A 21,238-nucleotide genomic window follows, 5' to 3' on the forward strand; every position below is an offset into this window, starting at 1 on the left:
AAAATATTCTTTTATAAAATTCGTAATAGCAAACTTGCAAGAAAAAGGAACTGATCCTAAAGAATACAATAATTTGATTTTCAGAATAAGCTGAGCTTTTAAAAAAAAATCTGCCATATTTGTAAGAAGGAAATACAAAGCAAGAAATTCCAAATACATTTTTATATAAAGAAATGCTTTAATAATTACCTTAGTAGTCACAATTAAAATATTTAAAATTTATCAAGAGGGATACCTAATGGAGATTTCACTATTACAATGATCTATTTTATAAAGTCCATAAAGAGTTAGGTCAATAAAATAACTATTTTGGAAAACAGCTATAATTTATTCAAAAATATATTAATAAAAATTTCACTGAAGGGTATATGAGAATTGTGTTTTCAACTTTTCAGGAAATCTGAATTATGTCAAAAATAATCCTTAGTACACAATTAGAGCATGACCAGAGCAAAAAAAAAAAAAGAAAATACTAAATGTTGGCAAGGATGCAGTGTAATCATAGCAGTCTAGTGGAGGTATAAATCAGTATAACCCCTTTGGAAAAGTCTTTAAAAGTGAGAGACAATGAAGCATGGTCCTTGAGTCAAATCTGGCCATTACCAGTTTTTTGTACAGCCCAAGAGCTAAGAATGGTTTTGACAGGACTGACAGACCATGTGGCTTACGAAGTCTAAAATAAGTACTATCTGGCCCTTTACATAGTTTGCCAACTCTAGTACTAGAGCTAAATGTAAGTATATCTTATACACAATAATTCCACACCTGGGAATGTAAGCAACAGAAATGTCTATATATACTCCCCAAAACTCAAGTTCTAGAATATTCATTAACAGCCAATAACTAGATATTACCCAAATGGCAATCAACATTAGAAGGGATAGGGACTTCTCTGGTGGTCCAGTGGCTAAGACTCTGTCGTGCAATGCCAGGGAAGCACGTTCAATCACTGGTCAGGAACTAAGATCCGACATGTCGTGGAACAACTGAGCCCACTTGGCAGCTACTGAAGCCCATGTGCCACAACTAGGTAGTCTATGAGCCTCAAAAAAAGATCTCACACGCCACAACTAAGATCTGACACAGCCAAATAAATACATACATTTAACCATTAGAATGCTAAGCTGCTGCTGCTAAGTCACTTCAGTCGTGTCCGACTCTGTGCGACCCCACAGACGGCAGCCCACCAGGCTCCCCCGTCCCTGGGATTCTCCAGGCAAGAACACTGGAGTGGGTTACCATTTCCTTCTCCAATGCATGAAAGTGAAAAGTGAAAGTGAAGTCGCTCCGTCGTATCCGACTCTTAGCGACCCCATGGACTGCAGCCTACCAGGCTCCTCCGTCCATGGGATTTTCCAGGCAAGAGTACTGGAGTGGGGCGCCATTGCCTTCTCCAACCATTAGAATAGATAAGTTAAATACTTGGCAGTATGTAAAATGATCTACAACTACATACAACATGGATGACTTCCAGAAACACAATCTTGAGCAAGACAAGTCAGACAGACAAAAAAGAACAAACTGTACTATTGTATTTATACTTAGTAGAGAATCACTGAACAATGAGGCTGGAATGAGGACAGCAGTAACTATAAAGGAGTAGGGTGATACATACTAAACTGAAAGGACCATGAGAAGGGAGAGCTCTTGATAGATTAATTGATAAGGCTCCTTTTGAACTTTATCAGGGTGTTGGCTTCAAATATACATTCATTTTGTACAAGTATATGGAATAGAGCAAGGAAATGGAAGAGCAAAAAAAATGCTGTCTTATTAAGTCAGGAAATAGGTACTATATTAATTCTAATATATATATAGTAATGAACATAAAAAACTTAAAAAATAAAAAAAGCCACTAAAGGGAAACCTAAAATAAAACATTAATAGTGATTTCCTTTGGGTACTGGGATTATAATTTTCTCCTTCTTCTTAATATCTTCTATGGCTTCTAAATTTTCCACAATGAGCATAAGCTTCATAAATAAACACATCAACCAGACTTCTAGAAACTAAAAATTAAGACAATATAAAAAGCAAGTATTTTTATATACCATCATTTAGTTTGGGTGTGTATGCTCAATTATCTTTTGGAAAAGTCTGGAAGGATTTTCTTCGTTAACTCAATTTACTTCCCTACAGCTTGCTCTTTCCCAGTAAGAAAATATATCTATTTACTATATAGATGAGTATAAACTTTGAAAACTCTAGGACCAAACTACTATAGGAAACTAACATGTAAAAATTTAGTTACCAAAGAAAACTGCAGCATAGTACACAAGGATTTGTATTACAAAATGTTTGGAACAACACTGTTACCATTTGAAGAAAAAAAAAACCAAAAAACTGGAGCCCTCTGAACAATTCAAGTATCTATTGAAAGAATTAACAGATAAATTGTAACCTATTTATTATATGAAAAGATCCAGGAGCTGTAAGAGATGGGGGTTTGATCCCTGGGTCCAATTCCTGGGTTCATAAGATTCGCTGGAGGAGGAAATGGCAAACTACTCCAGTATTCTCACCTGGAAAATTCCAGACGAAGGAGCCTGCTGCGCTACAACCCATGGAGTCACAGAGTTGGAAACGAATGAACACACACACATGCAGCAGGGGTCCCAAACCTCTGGGATCTAATCCCTGATGGTCTGAGGTGGAGGTGATGTAATCAGTTCAGTTCAGTTCAGTTGCTCAGTCAGATCCAACTCTCTGTGACCCCATGGACTGCAGCATACCAGCCTTCCCCATCCATCACCAACTACCGGAGCCTACTCAAACTCATGTCTATTATGTCGGTGATGCCATCCAACCATCTCATCCTCTGTCATCCCCTTCTCCTGTCTTCAATCTTTCCCAGCATCAGGGTCTTTTCAAATGAGTCAGTTCTTTGCACCAGGTGGCCAAAGTACTGGAGGTTGAGCTTCAGCATCAGTCCTTCCAATGAATATTCAGGATTGATTTCCTTTAGGATGGACTGGTTTGATCTCCTTGCAGTCCAAGGGACTCTCAAGAGACTTCAACATCACAGTTCAAAAGCATTCTTCAGCACTCAGCTTTCTTAATGGTCCAACTCTCACATCCATACATGACTACTGGAAAAACCATAGCTTTGACTAGACAGACCTTTGTTGGTAAAGTAACATCTCTGCTTTTTAATATGCTATCTAGGTTGGCCATAGCTTTTCTTCCAAGGAGCAAGCATCTTTTAATTTCTTGGCTGCAGTCACCATCTGCAGTGATTCTGGAGCCCAGAAAAATAAAGTTAGCCACTGTTCCCATTGTTTCTCCAATTATTTGCCATAAAGTAATAGGACTGGATGCCATGATCTTAGTTTTTTGAATGCTGAGTTTTAAGCCAACTTTTTCACTCTTCTCTCTCACTTTCATCAAAAGGCTCTTTAGTTCTTCTTCACTTTCTGCCATAAGGGTGGTGTCATCTGCATATCTGAGGTTATTGGTATTTCCCCTGGCAATCTTGACTCCAGTTTGTAGGTCATCCAGCCCGGCATTTTGCATGATGTACTCTGCATATAAGTTAAATAAGCTAAAAACTAAAGGTGATATAATAATAACAGAAATAATGTGTACAATTAATGTAATGTGCTTGCATCATCCCCAAACCATCCCCTCACTTGGTCTGTGGAAAAACCGTCTTCCACAGAATCAGTCCCTGGCTCCCAAAAGGCTGGGGGTCACTGCTATGTTGTTGCTCATTCGATAACTTGTGTCTGACTCTTCGTGACCCCACGGACTGCAGCCCGTCAGGCCTCCCTGCCCCCTCTATCTATTACAGTTTGCCCAAGTTCACGGCCACTGAGTCAGTGATGCTATCCAACCATCTCATCCACTGCTAAACAGCAGTTAAAATTAAACTTAAAGCTACATGTATAAATGAGAAGGAATTTTAAAACATAATGTTTTTGTAGAAGGCAAGGTTCAGAATAAGAATAATGGATGATACTAAGAAACATATATAAAAAACAGTATATACTGTTAATGAATACTTATGTACATAGTAAAAATATAAAAATATGCATAATTAAGAAACCTCAAATTGAGCATAGTGGTTACCTATCAGGATGTAAAGAAAGAAATGGAAAAGAGAAAGGTGGTATAAATAAACAAACTGTGGTATATTTACCTACACAGTAATTAGAACAAAAGATCCATAACTCTACAAAACATGGATGACTATCACAAGCAATGCTGAGTGAGAAAAGCCAGAAAGAAAAGAATACATAGTATATCTTCCCATTTCTTCAAAGTACAGAACCAGACAAAACTAATCAACTGTTATCTGTGATATTTGATGTATTTGAAAAAAATAGATGCTTTTAGTGAAACCCATTTTATTTTTAATTCTTTTGGCCATGGCACAGGGTTGGCAGGATCTTAGTTGCAAGACCAGGGACAAAACCTGTACCCTCCGAAGTGAAAGCTCAGAGTCCTAACCACCGGATCACCAAGGAATTCCCCAGTGCAATCCATTACTTGGTATGCTTAAGATCTGTGCATGTCCAAATAAAAACAAATACCGACCTCTATTATATACGGTCAAAGAAAAAACAAACAGAGAAACAAAGTACTTATATCTATAAAATTCAGAGGACAGAGAAAATGTTAAATCAGATTATGAAGTAGTGATCATTAAAATTCAGATCATGGGAAACTCAACAAAGCAAAACCTGTTACCCAAACAATGATTTGCAAAGGTGGGGGGTGGGCGGGGACGAGGGAAGCAAAAGAAGAACACAAAAACAGAAATGGAGACCTACACATTAAAAAAGATCTAAGAGACAACTATTACTGGGTATGAACTTTCCTTAGGTCTGGATTAAAAACAAACAACTAGAAATAACCTTAGGGGAAAAAGATGCTATTTAGAGACAAACAGAAATGTGAACACTGATGATATCCAGCAGTTGAACAATTACAGAATATTTAACACTAAGAATATTAAAAATGATTGATGATGACTTTTTAAGGTGTGACAATAGTAAGGTACATAATGGATTACTTATCAATAAAATGACATGTCTATTATTTGCTTTTGAAAAAGCATCTGGGAGAAATAACTGTAGTGCAGATGGGGCAGGACTGGCTATAGAGACTGTTGGGGATACATGATAGGCACAGGAGAGTTAGCTAATTACTGTCTAGTTTTGTGCATGCTTGAAATTCTTCACGTTAAAATGTTTTTAAGAAGGAAGAAAATACAGCAATATAATCAGATCTGACAAAGTTTTAAGCCTTTGGTACTCAACAGTTATTATATTAATCTCTACATTTTTATGTCTTAATATATTTTATTAAAAAAATACAATAACAGGAGTCCCTAAGAACAATCTAATGAGATGTTGAAAGCATTCTCTAAGATGGAAAATGCATCCGAAATGCAAGTTTTAATAATTTCCAAACCTAGCCATGAAATAAGAATTCTGAACAAATCGAAGTCCTTTAAAAACAGAGGGTTAAATAATATCAGAAATAAAACCACCACTTGAATACAAACACATGAGAACAGATACCTCTTATTTCTAAAGACTTACAGTCTTTACTATCTCTCTGGATAAGGTAAAGCAGTACACTGAGTCCCCTGGACTGCAAGGAGATCAAACCAGTCAATCCTAAAGGAAATCAATCCTGAATATTCTTTTGAAGGACTGATGCTGAAGCTCCAATACTTTGGCCACCTGATGCAAAGAGCTGACTCAGCAGAAAAGACCCTGATGCTGGGAAAGATTGAAGGTAGGAGAAGCAGGGGACAACAGAGAACAAGATGGCTGGATGGCATCACTGACTCAATGGACATGAGTTTGAGCAAGCTCTGGGAAATGGTGAAGGACAGGGAAGCCTGGCATGCTGTAGTCCTTGGTGTCGCCAAGAGTTGGACACAACTGAATGACTGAACAAAGTATACTGTGTAAATATAAGACATGTTTAAATTCTTATACCAAAGACAGCAAGTTATTTCATTCATCAAAGAAAAGATCATAACACACCACTAATTGCAAATCAGATTTTCTTCCAAATACTTTTGACAAATAAATGATATTACAAGGTCTTAGACGAGGCATAAAATAATCCTAAGCAATAAGCCTTATGAAACAAGTAACTTGAGAAAAATAGAGCACAGCTGGACTTCTTAAACAAAGAGAGGCATAAAAATATGGTTAAAATAAGCAAAATCTATCAATCAAAATCTATCTATTAAGACCAGCCGAGGGCTTCCCCAGTGGCTCAGTTCATAAAAAACTGCCTGCCAACACAGGAGAAGCAAGAGACATGGGTTTGATCCCTAAGTGGGAAGATCCCCTGGAGAAGGAAATGGAAACCCAGTCCAATATTTTTGCCTGGAAAATTCCATGAACAGAGGAGCCTGGCAGGCCACAGTCCATGAGGTCGCAAAGAGTCAGACAAAACTAAGAGCACACGTGCACACATCACATTAAGATACATCATTTATATTACTCCCCAGGCTTAACGTTCCACACCGGGACTAAGTTACCATGATCATACAACCATTTAACTTCTGATTCCATAACTTAATGTCCAATGCCATCTCACATACCTTGTAATTCTGGTGAGATTCAAAGTTGGAGAGTGGAGTATTGCATGCAGTGGAGAAGGGCATGACTTTCACACCTCTATAAACAAGGCCTTTATCATAGAGTTGTTTGAAGATCCACCTGGCAAGTAAAGAGAAAGAATTTTTCAAAAATTACATCACCAAAATCCTGTTTTCCCAAATACAAACATTTATGCCAGTCTAGTTTCCGTTTGCAGAGTATCTGACAGGCAAAGACATAGAAACACAATGTCTCTCAACCAGTGAATAGCTGGTAAATTATAACAGATTAGTATAATGAGATATTATGTAGACATTAAACCTGGAGAGGGAAACAATAATCCACTACTGTATTCTTGCCTGGCGAATCCCATGGACATAGGAGCCTGGCAGGCTACAATCCATGGGGTCGCAAAGAGTCAGACACCACTTAGCGACTAAATAAAAACAATGTAGACATTAAAAGTGCTAGTATCTGCTGACACAGAAAGATGCTCATGACTTGATGTTGACTGAGAAAAGCAATTGACACCATATTGTACAATGAGGTACCAATTATGTAAAACTGTAAATATGTATAAATATGTATACATATTTATATTTTTAGAGATGCTAAAAAAAATAGGTTTCCATCAATGTATTAACTTACAGTTGGGATTTTAGGTTTTTTGTTTTTCTTCATACTCTTCTGGTGTATTGTTTAAATTTCACTATAATGGACAGTTTTACAAAGGCTAAAGTAGAAATAATTGGGATTAGGATCAGATCTCTCTCCTATAGTCAGTCAAGAATGTTTATTAAACACTGAAGCATGTTGCTTTATGCTAAATACACCAAGACACTGCAAAACAGTCATCCCAGGTTCTCCTGTGGTAACCAGTCACCTTTCCCAGACAGATACAAGAATGCATTTGGTGGGAATCCTTACTTAATTCTGCCTTTATTTAACTCATTTTTGTAGTTTGAGTCCTAAGTACTTGGAACAATAAATGAATTAAATTCTCTCCCATATGCTAAAATACATTTTTGTGAAAAAACTGTGCACAGATTTTCATGGTAATCAAATTTCCTTGACTTTGAATAAAGTCTGAAAGCCTGGTGTCTTGTAACAAATATCCCAAGTTTAAACTTTAAATGATATACTCTGATTCAAGTACATTCACAGGATCCCAGAGGAACTGTCAGATTTGATATCATTAAGACCCAGATTCAAGCCTAAGAGCCATATAACTCGCTGAGTGATCTCAGAGAAATCACAGTCACTTGCCTTTACCTCCAACAGGGTCTGACCCCAATTCACAGGACTTTCTGAATCATCTGGGAAAAGGGATATGGACGTACTTTATATATACTCAAAAGTACCAACTCAATCCAAATTATCATCATTATCATTTTAAATGTATCACCTACTATTATTTTTATATTCACGCTAGGTTTATGTGCCTTATTTATATGCCAACATGTTCCTCAGGAATAACTAACATTCTAATGCTGAGAGGCTTTGAATGGTTTTCCCCTGACTGAAATATGTTTGAATGTAAATAAAGAAGTACGATGTAAAGCTGCACTGTCTACTGTGGTAGCACTAGCCACACGTGCTCATTTAAATTTACTAAAATTAGAAACTCATTCTCAGTCATACCAACCACATTTAAGTGCTAAATACTTAAATGCTGATCTAGAGCATAAAGAATACCTTCTTTTTCAGATATTTAACAGAAACCCTGCTTTTTTACAATGCACTAGTCATGAGAACTCCAGCTTGTCAGCGAAATAGGAAGAAAGTTCCTGTCCAAAGTTCCTGCCTTGTCAGAGAATTTAATCAACTTCTACCCTTGGATACATGGGTCTGGAGATGCACTCACAGGGGTACATTAGAGTCAGAGGGTCTGAGAACTGCCCTAGATATCTAGCTCCTCAAAGGACATGTGCCAAGCATGTGCAACAGATCTTGACTAATAGAGATGTAATCAGGGAGACAGGAGACAGTAAGAAGCACAAGCACTTCAGTGTAGGGCCAAAAAAAAAAAAAAGAATCCTACAAAAGATCTTTGCAACTCACCTGTAATTATACATAACTTAACAAAAGCAGGACTTCCTCAAGGTCTGAGTTATGTACACAGGGCATTTTGTAGCCATAATAATTGTTTGCCAATTAATGATATGTAATGATTCTCAGACTACTGTAGGAAGCTCAAGTTAAATTACCTATCAAAACTGGCATTGCAACAATTCTTATTTACAGTTAAAGGAAGCAAAATTAATTTTGAATCTGTTAGGAAACAGTGACTGCATATATAATTTCTCTCAGTAAAAAATTCAAGTACACATCAAAAATTCAAGTATCATTAATACCTTCTTAGAATCTAAAATATACTGAATTTAAAAATAAATTTTGGAGTGGAAGGAATGAATAGTACTGTAGAATTTCAGGCAATATAAATACTCTGTATGATAGCAGAATTATGGAAAGTATGTCATCACATTATCTGTCCAAATCCAAAGAATGTACAAGAGGGAACCCTAATGGAAACTCTGGACTTCAGTTGATTATGATCCCTCAATACAGGTTCATGAATTGTAACAAATGTACCACTCTGGCGGGGGATGTTAATAATAGAGGAGGCTCTGTATGTGTGGAGGCACAAAGCATGTGGGAAATCTCTGTATCTTCCTCTTTTTTCTTCTTTTTAGAGCATTTTTAGGTTCATAGCAAAATTAAGTCTTTAAAAACGAAGGAAAAAACAAATCAATTCCTAAAGATTTCAGGTAACTATGAAAAAAGCTGATTCATACTAGAGCATCTCTCTACTAACTAATATAATAGAACAGTCATTATAGTTATACCATCAAATAAACTTACCAAACAGATTCCATGAATTGTGGATACAGAGTTTTGTAGTCATTGTCAAAGTCAATCCATCGGCCAAGTCTGGTAATAGTAGACTTAAGACATGTGAATATTAAAAAAATAGGAATATTAGAGTTTTTAGACAATGACATGTTATTACATAGCAATTTTCATTATATATGATGATTTTGGAAGAACAATCAATAGTTCAAGTAAATCTATATTGTAAACAACTCATAAAAGTCTATCAAAGCTACCAAATGTCCAACACTGCAGATCTAACCGTTGCTGGCATGAATCATCAATGGTTGCTAAAATTAATGAGTCACAGTGTGATAAGAAACAGTGTACTTACTAACTACAAAGGAAAACCCGAAACCTGACAGTGGAGAAACTTCACAGAATCACCTTAGTGAACAACATTAACAATGCCAACGAGACATATCAGCACTGTGTGCCTTCTGGTATGACAGACTAAGAGGGCTTCATGTTACTTCTTAGGCATTTTTGCCAAAAAAGTATAACCCAAACTGAATCATGAGGAAATACCAGACATTGAGGGAATTTCTGTATTCTTTAAAAGTCACAGGGTCAGGAAGACAAAAGACTGAAGGAATGTCCCAGATTGAAAGAGACTGCAGAGATATGACAACTAAATGAAATCTGTATTCCTAGACTGGATCTTGCATCAGAAATAAGAATTAGTGGACACTGGTTAAATCTGAATAGGTGTATAATATTGTATCAATGTTAATTTCCTGATTTTGATAATTATACCATAGTCATTAAAGGTTAGCTTTTGGGAAGTGGGTGATTGGTACAGAGGCTCTTTATACTATTTTTTGGGGGGGAAAAAAGCCCACATGTATATTATAATCATCAGGACTTTCCCCTATTAGTGACCAGGCAATAAACGTAGATTCAGAAAAGTTAGGTTAGGAGAAAATTAAGGAGCTTTGATTTTTAGGTTGGTGAAATCAAATTTCATTAAACAATAAAAATAAGTTTTGAGCAGAAAGAGCACAATAAATAGTCTTGAGAGAAATAACTTGGCAAGCTAAGTGGAAAGAACATGAGCAAGAGACCAATTATTAGATTGTTATAGAAATGAAGACCATGGTGGCTGAAAGACTAGGCTGTACGAATGAAAAGAAATGTCTAGATAAGAGACTGGAGAAGGCAATGGCAACCCACTCCAGTACTCTTGCCTGGAAAATCCCATGGATGGAGGAGCTTGGTAGGCCGCAGTCCATGGGGTCACTAAGAGTCGGGCACGACTGAGTGACTTCACTTTCACTTTTCACTTTCACGCAATGGAGAAGGAAATGGCAACCCACTCCAGTATTCTTGCCTGGAGAATCCCAGGGACAGAGGAGCCTAGTGGGCTGCTGTCTATGGGGTCGCACAGAGTCAGACATGACTGAAGTGACTTAGCAGATAAGAGATATTAAGAAAAGTTTGCTTGAATTTGACATTTGAACAGGTCATGATGACTAAAATTTGAAGTCTGGAAGACTGATACCACTGGCAGGAACAGCAAATTTGAAAAAGTGGTAAGATCATGAAGACGGAAAAAAATAAAAGCCAGACATGTTTTTGAATTGTACAGGTATCTGTGAAGTGAAGTTTCTCAGTCATGTCCGACTCTTTGCGACCCCATGGACTGCAGCCTACCAGGCTCCTCCCTCCATGGGATTCTCCAGGCAAGAATACTGGAGTGGGTTGCCATTTCCTTCTCCAGGGGATCTTCCCGACCCAGGGATCAAACCCGGGTCTCCCGCATTCCAGGCAGATGCTTTAACCTCTGAGCCACCAGGGAAGCCCATACAGGTATCTGTACAGTTGTACAACAATCCGAGAGGCAGGGAGGAAAGGGTAAGTTGAAGACCTTTGTTTCTAAGCCCATCAGAATTAAGAGAAGATAAGAGCTCTGCCAGACTTGACAGTTATAATACGTAAATGCATCAGCTGTGGGAGCTCTATGACTAGAAAAGCAGTGGGCAAGATGGGAATCAAGCTAATATAACAACCATGAGTCCAAATGTGAATTATTTTTAACATCTGAATTTTAAAATTGCAACATTCTAGTTAATCTGTTTACTAGGACAGCATGATTCCTGTCATACACTGTGGGTAGGTAGGAGATTAAATTTGGAAGATCAATCAGGAACACAGAAATCAGAAAAGAGAGGGTTCAGCTTAACAGTTTAGGTAATGAAGTTGAAGATGGAAGCTAAACAGTCTTTTAAAGAGGACAGTCAACTTTGGGTGCATGTCATAAAAAGCACAAATGATCATAAAGTATTTCAACTCCCCTTTAAAAAACTAGTTTTTTAAAAAAATTCTACTTAAAACAACAAACTATACCTTCCATTCAGTAGAGTATCGCATCACAATTGCTCGGCACTGACTGTTATACTCTGCAATCCCCAATTTGGCTACATCCTCTGGTCCTCTGATTCCCAGGGTCTTATCAATTTCATATTCCTGAAAATTTGCATTAAGATTGTTAACATCCCTGCCCTATGACATAAATGCAATTCAACAAAGCTAGAAAATAAAAGGGATTTAAAAAAATTAGTTCTCAGAAAATCTATAGAGAAAATGAACTGTACATACTATTATAGAAATAAAGTTGAATAATATCTGATTATAGTAAAAATTCATATTTTAACATATTATACATTGAAATATAATGCTTATTTTAAAATATCAGAACATAATATGGCTGATGACTCAAACATACCACAGGTAAACCATGACAATCCCAGCCAAATCTTCTGTCAACGTGAAACCCACTCTGGTGAGCATATCTTGTAACTATATCTTTAATTGTCCCTGCAAGTATATGTCCATAGTGAGGCAGTCCAGTTGCAAAAGGAGGCCCATCATAGAAGGTAAATCTAAGAGGTAAGAAAAATTTGTTGTTACTTTAAAATAGACAGCAAAAACTAAGACAGCATTTTACTATAGACCGCAACTCTAACAGTAGAGTCTTTGGGGAGAAGAAAAGCTGCAAGGCTAGGAAACTCAGACATAACTGATTAGATATCTACTGGAGGCCTTGCATTCAAAAAGGCTAATTATGACCATTTGGAGAGACCTGCATTAGACCATCCATTCTTCATTTATTAGTTCTATGATCTAAAGGAAATTATTCATCCTGCTCGTAAGTTAGATTATCTGTAAAATAAGCCAAAAAACAGCTATTATAAGGTTTTTTGAGCAGAAGAGACACATGATAAAAACAGTAATTAAAGAAAAGACTGGTTTTTAGGTGAATGAAGACTAGAGGTAGGAAGAACCCCAATAGGAAGCTACTACACTCTGCTTGTCTAAATGCTTAAATGAGAATGGTAATAATAAGAAAAGTGGAAAGGAAGAGACTTGACATATAAACTATTTGGAAGACCTCTTTAAGAAACTAAATCTACCTCTAGTAATTAAGAACTCATTCATTCAACATATATCTACTACTGAGATATATAAAGAGATAGGAAATTCTGAAAAATGATTATTTTTAGACTATACCTTTACCAAAGAAATTCACATACTTTGGCCTATGTTTTGATTGCTTTAAGCATTCCTGGAAACAATTAAAGTCAGACCAAAACTGCAAGATTTTCTCTTCTTCAGCAGGAAAACTGATGTTTTCTGGAACTTGTTGAACCATTTTTGTCACTGCAAGAGAAATCAAATTTTTTATTCTCAAAGGAGAAGTCGAGGAATAACAGAGTACCATACATTAAAATGAACGTTCCTATCACTAGCCATGATACTATATGGTACTTTAAACTTTTTAAAGGTAAAGTTCACATACCATAAAGTTCACCCTTTTAAAGTGTACAATTCACTTTTGCCTTTTTCTTTTTAAAGTATATACACAAGACTGTGCAACCACCACCACTCTCTAATTTCAAAACATTTTCATCACTATTCCCTCTTCAGCCTTCCAAAAAAATGCAAACATTAGCAGTCATTCTCCATCCTCTTCTTCACTAGACTTCTGGTGAATGTTCTGCCTTCTTTCTAGATCTTCCTATTTTGGACATTTCACATAAATGAAATTACGTATATACAGACTACTGGGCCTGGCTTCTTTTACTTAGAATTATGTTTTCGAGGTTCATCCATGTTGTAACACGTACTCGTACTTCATTTTTCATTTACGGCTGAATAATAATTCATTTTACAGATATGACACTTTTTCTTTATTAAATTCCTCAGTTCATGGACATTAGCATTGTTTTCACTTTTGGACAGGGCAGCTTTTATGTGGACGTTGGTTTTCAGCTCTTAGGTAAATACCTAGAAGTGAAACTGCTGGGTTATGGTAACTGTGTTCAACTTTTTGAGAAACTGCCAAAATGTGTTCCAAAGCTGCTGTGTCATTGTACATTCTCCTAGCAGAGAATAAGATTCCAATTTCTCTACATCCTCACTCCTTATTGTCCATCTTTGGATTATATGAAATCCTAGGTGGTATAAAGTACTATCTCACTGTGCTTTTGATTTCCATTTCCCTAATGATTAGTGATGCAGAGCTTATTGGTCGTTTTATACCTTCTTTGGAGAAATGTCTACTCATCTTTTGCCTACTGTTTAATTGGGCTGTCTTTTTACTGCTAAATTGTAAGACTTCTTTATACATTCTAGATATAAGCCCCTTATCAGTTACAGGATTTGCAAACAAAATTTTCCCATTCCACAGCTTGTTTCTTATTTTCTTCATAGTCTATTTTTTGAAGCACAAACATTTTTAATTTTGGTGAAGTTCAGATTATTTACTGGTTTTGTTACTTGAACTTTCAGTGTCATATCTAAGAAATCACTACCGACAACAAGGTTGTGATGTTTTAGCTCTTATGGTTAGGTCACTGATCCATCTTGAGTTATTTTTGTATATGGTATGAAGTAAAAACATATGGTACTTTTAAATTTCAAAATTTATATCCAATTCACACTCATTTATTCTTCAGCTACAGTATAACATTTAGTAATCACAGACCACACATTTCTTAAAAGAAAAGAAAACCTTGCCAATTGTAATGATACTAAAAATTCATTAATAATTTGAAAAAATAAATCTCAAAGTAGGTAAAATTCTTACCTACAGTCACTTTTGTCGAATCAACCTAATCTGAGGAAAACAGGCAAAACCTTAAAAAATGTTAAAGCTAAAAAGATAAGAATTACATTCAAATAATTCCAAGATTATTTTAATTTTACATTTTATCAATTGTGCTACTTACTCATGAATTTTGTAAAGGACAAACCCTATGCCTCTCTGATTTAGTGCCTACTGAGAGGTCTTAGTGTCTTTTTCAGAAGTTAACAACCTCATTCAGAAATACCTGATCAGTCTGGGTTTAACTATCTAGTGGTTTAACTATCTACTGAGCATCCTTGAGTCCATTTCTCCTCAAAGCCTATTTATTTTCACTTTATAATTTTAATAAGGTTGGTGATCAGATTTCCAGGCCAACATCAGATTACAATGGGATAGGAATGCTAATAATGAGAAAACAGAGAAGGCGGAAAACCTTAAGAACTCAAATAACAATCTGAGATAATTGACTCTAGAAGCTCTGAAAAATCAAAGCCTAAGCACCATAACTGAACTATGCCATAAAAAATTTTTTTTAATTAAAAAAAAAAAGCTACGTATATAAAGCAATGGTAGAAATGGAATTTCAAAGATATAGTTCTCACTATGTTAACTCATTTTTATTCTATTTTATTTGACAGAGAATGTGAAGAGACAAACTAAAGGACTGACCACGAAATGGCAAATACACAAACTGATTAAAAATAAAATTAGGGAATCAAATTAAAATTATATGGAAATTCAAGACCAGGGAAAATTTAAATCATGCAGATCCTTGGTCTAAATTACCAACACTAATTCAAGATATGACTGTAAGCTTCCTGGCAGCCAAGACAAGGGATTAAAAACTCAAAAGGATATTGATTTTGCACATAAGTGAAAATCTATAGAAAATGAGATTTATGCCACAGAAGTCTGAGTCACACACGGAAATGAGTGATCTGTTTAATTAATATTTTTAACATTAGAAAAAGTTGTTTTTAAAGTTTGTTACAAGCAGTATTTCTCCTTTTGTCCCTCTTTTATTCATTTTTGAGATGTGAGAGTGCCTTTGAGTTTTATACAGGAAAAAAATAAGGAAGAACATGTGTGCCATTTAATTCTACTATCCATTTTCTGATTAGAGTAAGCCATTTGCATGCATGTGTGCATGCTAAGTCGCCTTAGTCATCCCCAACTCTGTGCGACCCTATGGACTGTAGCCTGCCAGGCTCCTCTGTCCATGGGATTCTCCAGGCAAGAATACTGGAGTGGGCTGTCATGCCCTCCTCCAGGGGATCTTACCAACCCAGAGACTGAACCTGCATCTCTTATGTATCCTGCATTGGCAGGCAGGATACATACTTACTACTAGAGCTACCTGGGAAGCCCCAGAGTGTGTGCCATTGCTGCTGCTGCTACTGCTGCTGCTACGTCGCTTCAATCGTGTCTGACTCTGTGCAACCCCATAGACAGCAGCCCACCAGGCTCCCCCATCCCTGGGATTCTCCAGGCAAGAACACTGGAGTGGGTTGCCATTTCCTTCTCCAATGCATGAAAGTAAAAAGTGAAAGTGAGGTCGCGAAGTCGTGTCCGACTCTTCTCGACCCCATGGACTGCAGCCTACCAAGCTCCTCCATCCATGGGATTTTCCAGACAAGAGTACTGGAGTGGGGTGCCATTGCCTTCTCCGCAGAGTGTGCCATTAAATATTATTAAACAAAAGTTGAAAGGCATTTTGGATCTTCAGCTCTTGTTATAACTCACAGACTTTCAAGGATGGAGAGAGGCGTTAAAGTCTGTGCATTTACTGATGTAGTAGGAGTCCTATTGGATCAGTGACAACCTTATTAGAGGCCAGTTTAAACTTAAAGAGGTTATATCTGAAGACTAACAGATCTTCAGATATCAACACATTTATGTCTGTCACTCTTAATGCTCGTCAAGGCTGGTCCTATTATTCCAGCATCTATAAAAGCTGACTGGAGTAGACTCATCAGCCCTTCCTCAGATTAAGGAGTCCAAATCTACATTTTAACAAGATCTGAGGGGATGAGAATGCACATCAAAATTTAAGTCCTTCTCTTAAACTGTTCTGTTATTTTATTTATCTGAACATTTTTCCTTCTTTATTTTTTTAAAAGAAAATGAGAGTTAAGCTTTCTGTGAAGATGGCTTTAGAGTTTTATACAATTTCCAGTGAGCCTCTACATCTCCAGAGATTAAGAACCACTGCATCATTAGACCAAATACAAAGACCCCATGTAATGGCACTGACTATTCGAGGAACTAAAAAGCCTCTTGATGGAACTGAAAGAGGAGAGTGAAAAAGTTGGCTTAAAGCTCAACATTCAGAAAACGAAGATCATGGCATCCAGTCCCACCACTTCATGGGAAATAGATGGGGAAACAGTGGAAACAGTGTCAGACTTTATTTTTCTGGGCTCCAAAATCACTGCAGATGGTGACTTCAGCCATGAAATTAAAAGACGCTTACTCCTTGGAAGGAAAGTTATGACCAACCTAGATAGCATATTCAAAAGCAGAGACATTACTTTGCCAACAAAGGTTCGTCTAGTCAAGGCTATGTTTTTTCCTGTGGTCATGTATGGATGTGAGAGTTGGACTGTGAAGAAGGCTGAGTGCTGAAGAATTGATGCTTTTGAACTGTGGTGTTGGAGAAGACTCTTGAGAGTCCCTTGGACTGCAAGGAGATCCAACCAGTCCATTCTGAAGGAGATCAGCCCTGGGATTTCTTTGGAAGGAATGATGCTGAAACTGAAACTCCACTACTTTGGCCACCTCATGCATAGAGTTGACTCGTTGGAAAAGACTCTGATGCTGGGAGGGATTGGGGGCAGGAGGAGAAGGGGATGACAGAGGATGAGATGGCTGGATGGCATCACCGACTCAATGGACGTGAGTCTGAGTGAACTCCGGGAGTTGGTGATGGACAGGGAGGCCCGGCATGCTGCAATTCATGGGGTCGCAAAGAGTCGGACACAACTGAGCGACTGATCTGATCTGATCTGATTCCAGGAAGTGTCATGTATCAGTGACCGGGCTATGGCAGCTGCTGAGGAGAAACAGCCCCCATGCATATATCACAGGATTGCTCTAGCCCCTCATATCCACTGGAGAGCTGTACCTGCACAACAGCATCCAGTAACCACAGGGCTTGTGGGTAAAAGTGGGAGCAGAAAGAGGAGGGGGATTAACCTTACCAGGTCATGCTCAGGGAAGCAATCTCCTCTTCTTCCTTTCAACTATAATTCAAGGTCTCCACTATCTTCCCTATTCCATGACTCCTGACCTCTTTAGCCTCAACATCCTGTTCAGCAATTTCTAGATACCCTCCTTGACCTTTACTTGTATTTTCCTCAACATATCTTGGAAAAGCACACCAAAAAAATTTAAAAATAAATCTCATGATCTATACCATACTTGCTCCCATTTTTAATATCTAGTAGTTCTAGTAGTTCCACTATTTCTTCCCATTACCTGAAATTTCTGAGTCACCTTTAATACAACCAGATGATCCCCACATCCAAAAGATCACCAAGTTACATGGGTCTGACTTCTAAGTCTTCTAATTTCTCTATTCCGTCTTCCTCATTCCCAGATTTTCATAACCTGTTACATTAAGTCAAATTTAACCCCAATGGTGGGTCCATCTCCAGTCTTTTTTAAAAACAACTTACATCTTATTAACATATAAGCCAGAGAGGCATGCATTGGAGAAGGAAATGGCAACCCACTCCAGTATTCTGGCCTGGAGAAGCCCAGGGACAGAGGAGCCTGATGGGCTGCGTCTATGGGGTCGCAGAGTCAGACACGACTGAAGCGACTACGCAGCAGCAGCAGCAAGCCAGAGATATACTTACGCAAATGTGTAAAATATGTACAAAGATATCAACTGAAGCATGTCTATAGACAAATATCTGAAAACAATTTAAATATCCAAGAATAGGTAATAGCCTAAAATAAACTATGTTACATCAATACCACGCAGGCAGTAAAAATAATAAACCAAAATATGTAAGCATACATATTACTTAAACATGCTGAAAAACAGTGAGTCACAGTTGCTGATAGTAATTTATACTATATGCAAAATATTATTTTCAAGTGATTAGAAAATATACATATATATACTAAGTTTATGTTTAAGCAATTTTGTACTTAATTTAGAAGGCTACCCACCAAACAATGGCTACCACCAAAGATTAGGATATGATGGGGAAAGTGTGAAGGAACAGATTTTTATTTACTTCATATTACTGTTTTGGTTATTTTTGAGTATGTCATTAACTTTATCAAGTTTCCCTGGTGGCTCAGAAAGTAAAGAATCTGTCTGCACTATGGGAGACCCAGGTTTGATCCCTGGGTAGGGAAGATCCCCTGGAGGAGGGAATGGCTACCCATTCCAGTACTCTTGCTTGGAGAATTCCATGGACAGAGGAGCCTGGCAAGCTACAGTCCATGAAGTCACAAAGAGTCGGACATGACAAGAGAAAAATAAATACTATATATCCTGCACACCACCTTCCTAATGGAAAAGTTCTGGAAGTACCATTTCTGTATTAAAAAAAAAAAACCCAGTGGTTCCTTACTCCCAGTGGTTTCTGTTCAGGCTTTTCACTGGGGCACCATGATCTTACCTACAATTCCTGCTCCTGACCTTTTCTTTACTCTTACAAAACTCGAACTCCAAATTATATCACATTCTTAGATACTGCTGAGAAACAAAACTTTTGGCTGACATAACTGCTTTCCAGTTTCAGGCCCTTTCTCTTAAATACTCTAGCACTACTTAGCATAAATGTACTCTGCTCTATGGGAATTTACCAATCCACCTTTTTCAAAATTAAATATTCCCAGTCCCCAGAATCTGTTCCTCTCCTACACATCAAGGTTTATTTATATTGCATGTCTCTCCAATTCAACTATAAACTTGTTGCTGGCAGAAGCATTTCACTAACCTCTTACTATTTTATGTCTTACTGTGTGCTTACACAGCATAGGTGCTCAAAAATATTTAAACGAATCCCTTTGTCAGCATCCTTAGTGATACTCTTCCCAATTGATCTTCCAATCTATCCCACTCCATGGGCTTCTCTTGGCAAGAATGATTAAGAGGGTTGGCTTTGGAATGTGACGGTTTTGGTGCCACAACTTAATATGTGGCTTATAGGAAAAGTTATTCAACCTTTAAACTTCAATTCCATCATCTGTAAAATAAAAGTTGTAAATACTCGCAATGCTAAATCACAGCAATTACTTGCCATCTATGGAAACTATTACTACTTCTTCGTTCACAAATGCTACTCTTACTGCCTTTGCCCAGTCACTAAATCATCTTTCCAAAAATAATTAGAAAAATAAAAAAATAAATAAATAATTAGAGTGCAATCTACATTGAGGTGCCTCCTGTTCCCTATAATTCACTCTTTAATAATCACTTATGAAAAGGATATTTTGTCCACTATTTTACCGATAATTTTTAAAAGCTCATCTTATTTACTAAAATCCCTAAATCAATTGCTTTGCCTCTAGTTTCATCCTGCCTTTCTTCTCAGCAACTCCTGAATGAATGCAAAAACTAATACTGTCCCACCTAAAAAAAACCCTCATCTTCCTTCATGTATTCATTTCAAACACCACTTCACTAAAGAAGAAAATCATAAATTCATAAGGCTGGAAGTTAAACATCGTCTCCCACTTGCTCCTCACACGAAGCTACAGTGAATACAGCAATTCCTCATCTCCTGAATCACACACAACGTAAAATCCTGCTATACATTATACTACAGTCCTCTGCACCTACTCCTCCAGTTACTATTCATTTTCAGGGCCAAAACCACTGCAGTTCTTGAGAAGCCTTCTTCTCCCACCGAAGAACTGGTCCTCATCTGGGCCCCTGAATTACTGTATTAAAGACTGTTAGACGGGAGACGCCGCGCTTACTTACCAGCAATACCCAGACACCCAGCAATACATGCTCATTATGGGAACCTAAGACTTGATTTGTTCTTATGAATACCTAGACTTTCAAGTAATTTCATCCACCTTCTGAACTTCTCCAGTGAGCTTGATCACACCAGATTCTCTGAGTCACTCAACGGCACAAGTGTTAGTTACCAGTATCCCAGGCTGAAGCTGAGTAACTTGCAAGGTTTGTAACGCTCGGTCAAACCGCTGAGCCAGGACTGGTATCTGGTTGGATTCTTTCGCCCCATTTAGACCGTCTCCCAATCTTTTCCTTGGAAACGGATATGCACGTACTAACCCACGGCCCCCAATAAACATTAAAAAAAAATTCTTGTGAACCAGAGGGGACCATGGGTCCCCGTGGGTAGGAAGGGGCGTATCTGAGGGGCCCGTGGGCAGGACAAGGTGACCTGAGGAGCCCCACGGGCAAGACAGGGAGTACCTGAGGGGTCCCACGAGCAAGGCCGAGCGTACCTTAGCGGCCTGCAGGACGGCGTAGCTCTGAAAGAAACCAGTCTATGTCTTGGCCGGGTGATGCAATGTCCACACAGCGTGAGGCTAAGAGGAAGAGCCCTGGTTTGCTACGGCCAATCAGAGCCCGGCATTTGACACCCATCAACAAGCCGGATGCCGATTGGCAACGTGGGCCCCAATCACGCCCACCGGCCTTTCCTAGGTGTGCACTGGGAAGCTTGCAGTATAGTCCCAGGCGTGACCGCTGTACCTTGCGTTCTTCACGCAGCTA

At 37.9% G+C, this 21,238-nt stretch overlaps 1 protein-coding gene and 1 non-coding gene across 3 annotated transcripts in view; both read right to left on the minus strand.

The window, feature by feature from the left end:
• Positions 1-21,034, minus strand: part of IARS1 (isoleucyl-tRNA synthetase 1) — an 81,194-nt gene extending 60,160 nt beyond the window's left edge. The window contains exons 1-6 of one of the 2 annotated variants that reach the window (XM_005210426.5): positions 20,936-21,034; positions 12,971-13,097; positions 12,163-12,319; positions 11,784-11,903; positions 9,429-9,511; positions 6,569-6,686 (exon numbers count right to left, since the gene is read on the minus strand). In XM_005210426.5, coding sequence (XP_005210483.1) covers positions 6,569-6,686; positions 9,429-9,511; positions 11,784-11,903; positions 12,163-12,319; positions 12,971-13,089 — 597 coding nt within the window. In that variant the 5' untranslated portion in view covers positions 13,090-13,097; positions 20,936-21,034. 2 annotated transcript variants of the gene reach the window in all.
• On the minus strand, positions 17,548-17,680 carry LOC112447934 (small nucleolar RNA SNORA84). Its single transcript, XR_003036199.1, has one exon. It is a non-coding gene; the product is annotated as a small nucleolar RNA SNORA84 (small nucleolar RNA).
• Positions 21,035-21,238: the final 204 nt, after the last annotated feature.

Source organism: Bos taurus, chromosome 8, assembly GCF_002263795.3.
Source record: "Bos taurus isolate L1 Dominette 01449 registration number 42190680 breed Hereford chromosome 8, ARS-UCD2.0, whole genome shotgun sequence".
Taxonomy (NCBI): domain Eukaryota; kingdom Metazoa; phylum Chordata; class Mammalia; order Artiodactyla; family Bovidae; genus Bos; species Bos taurus.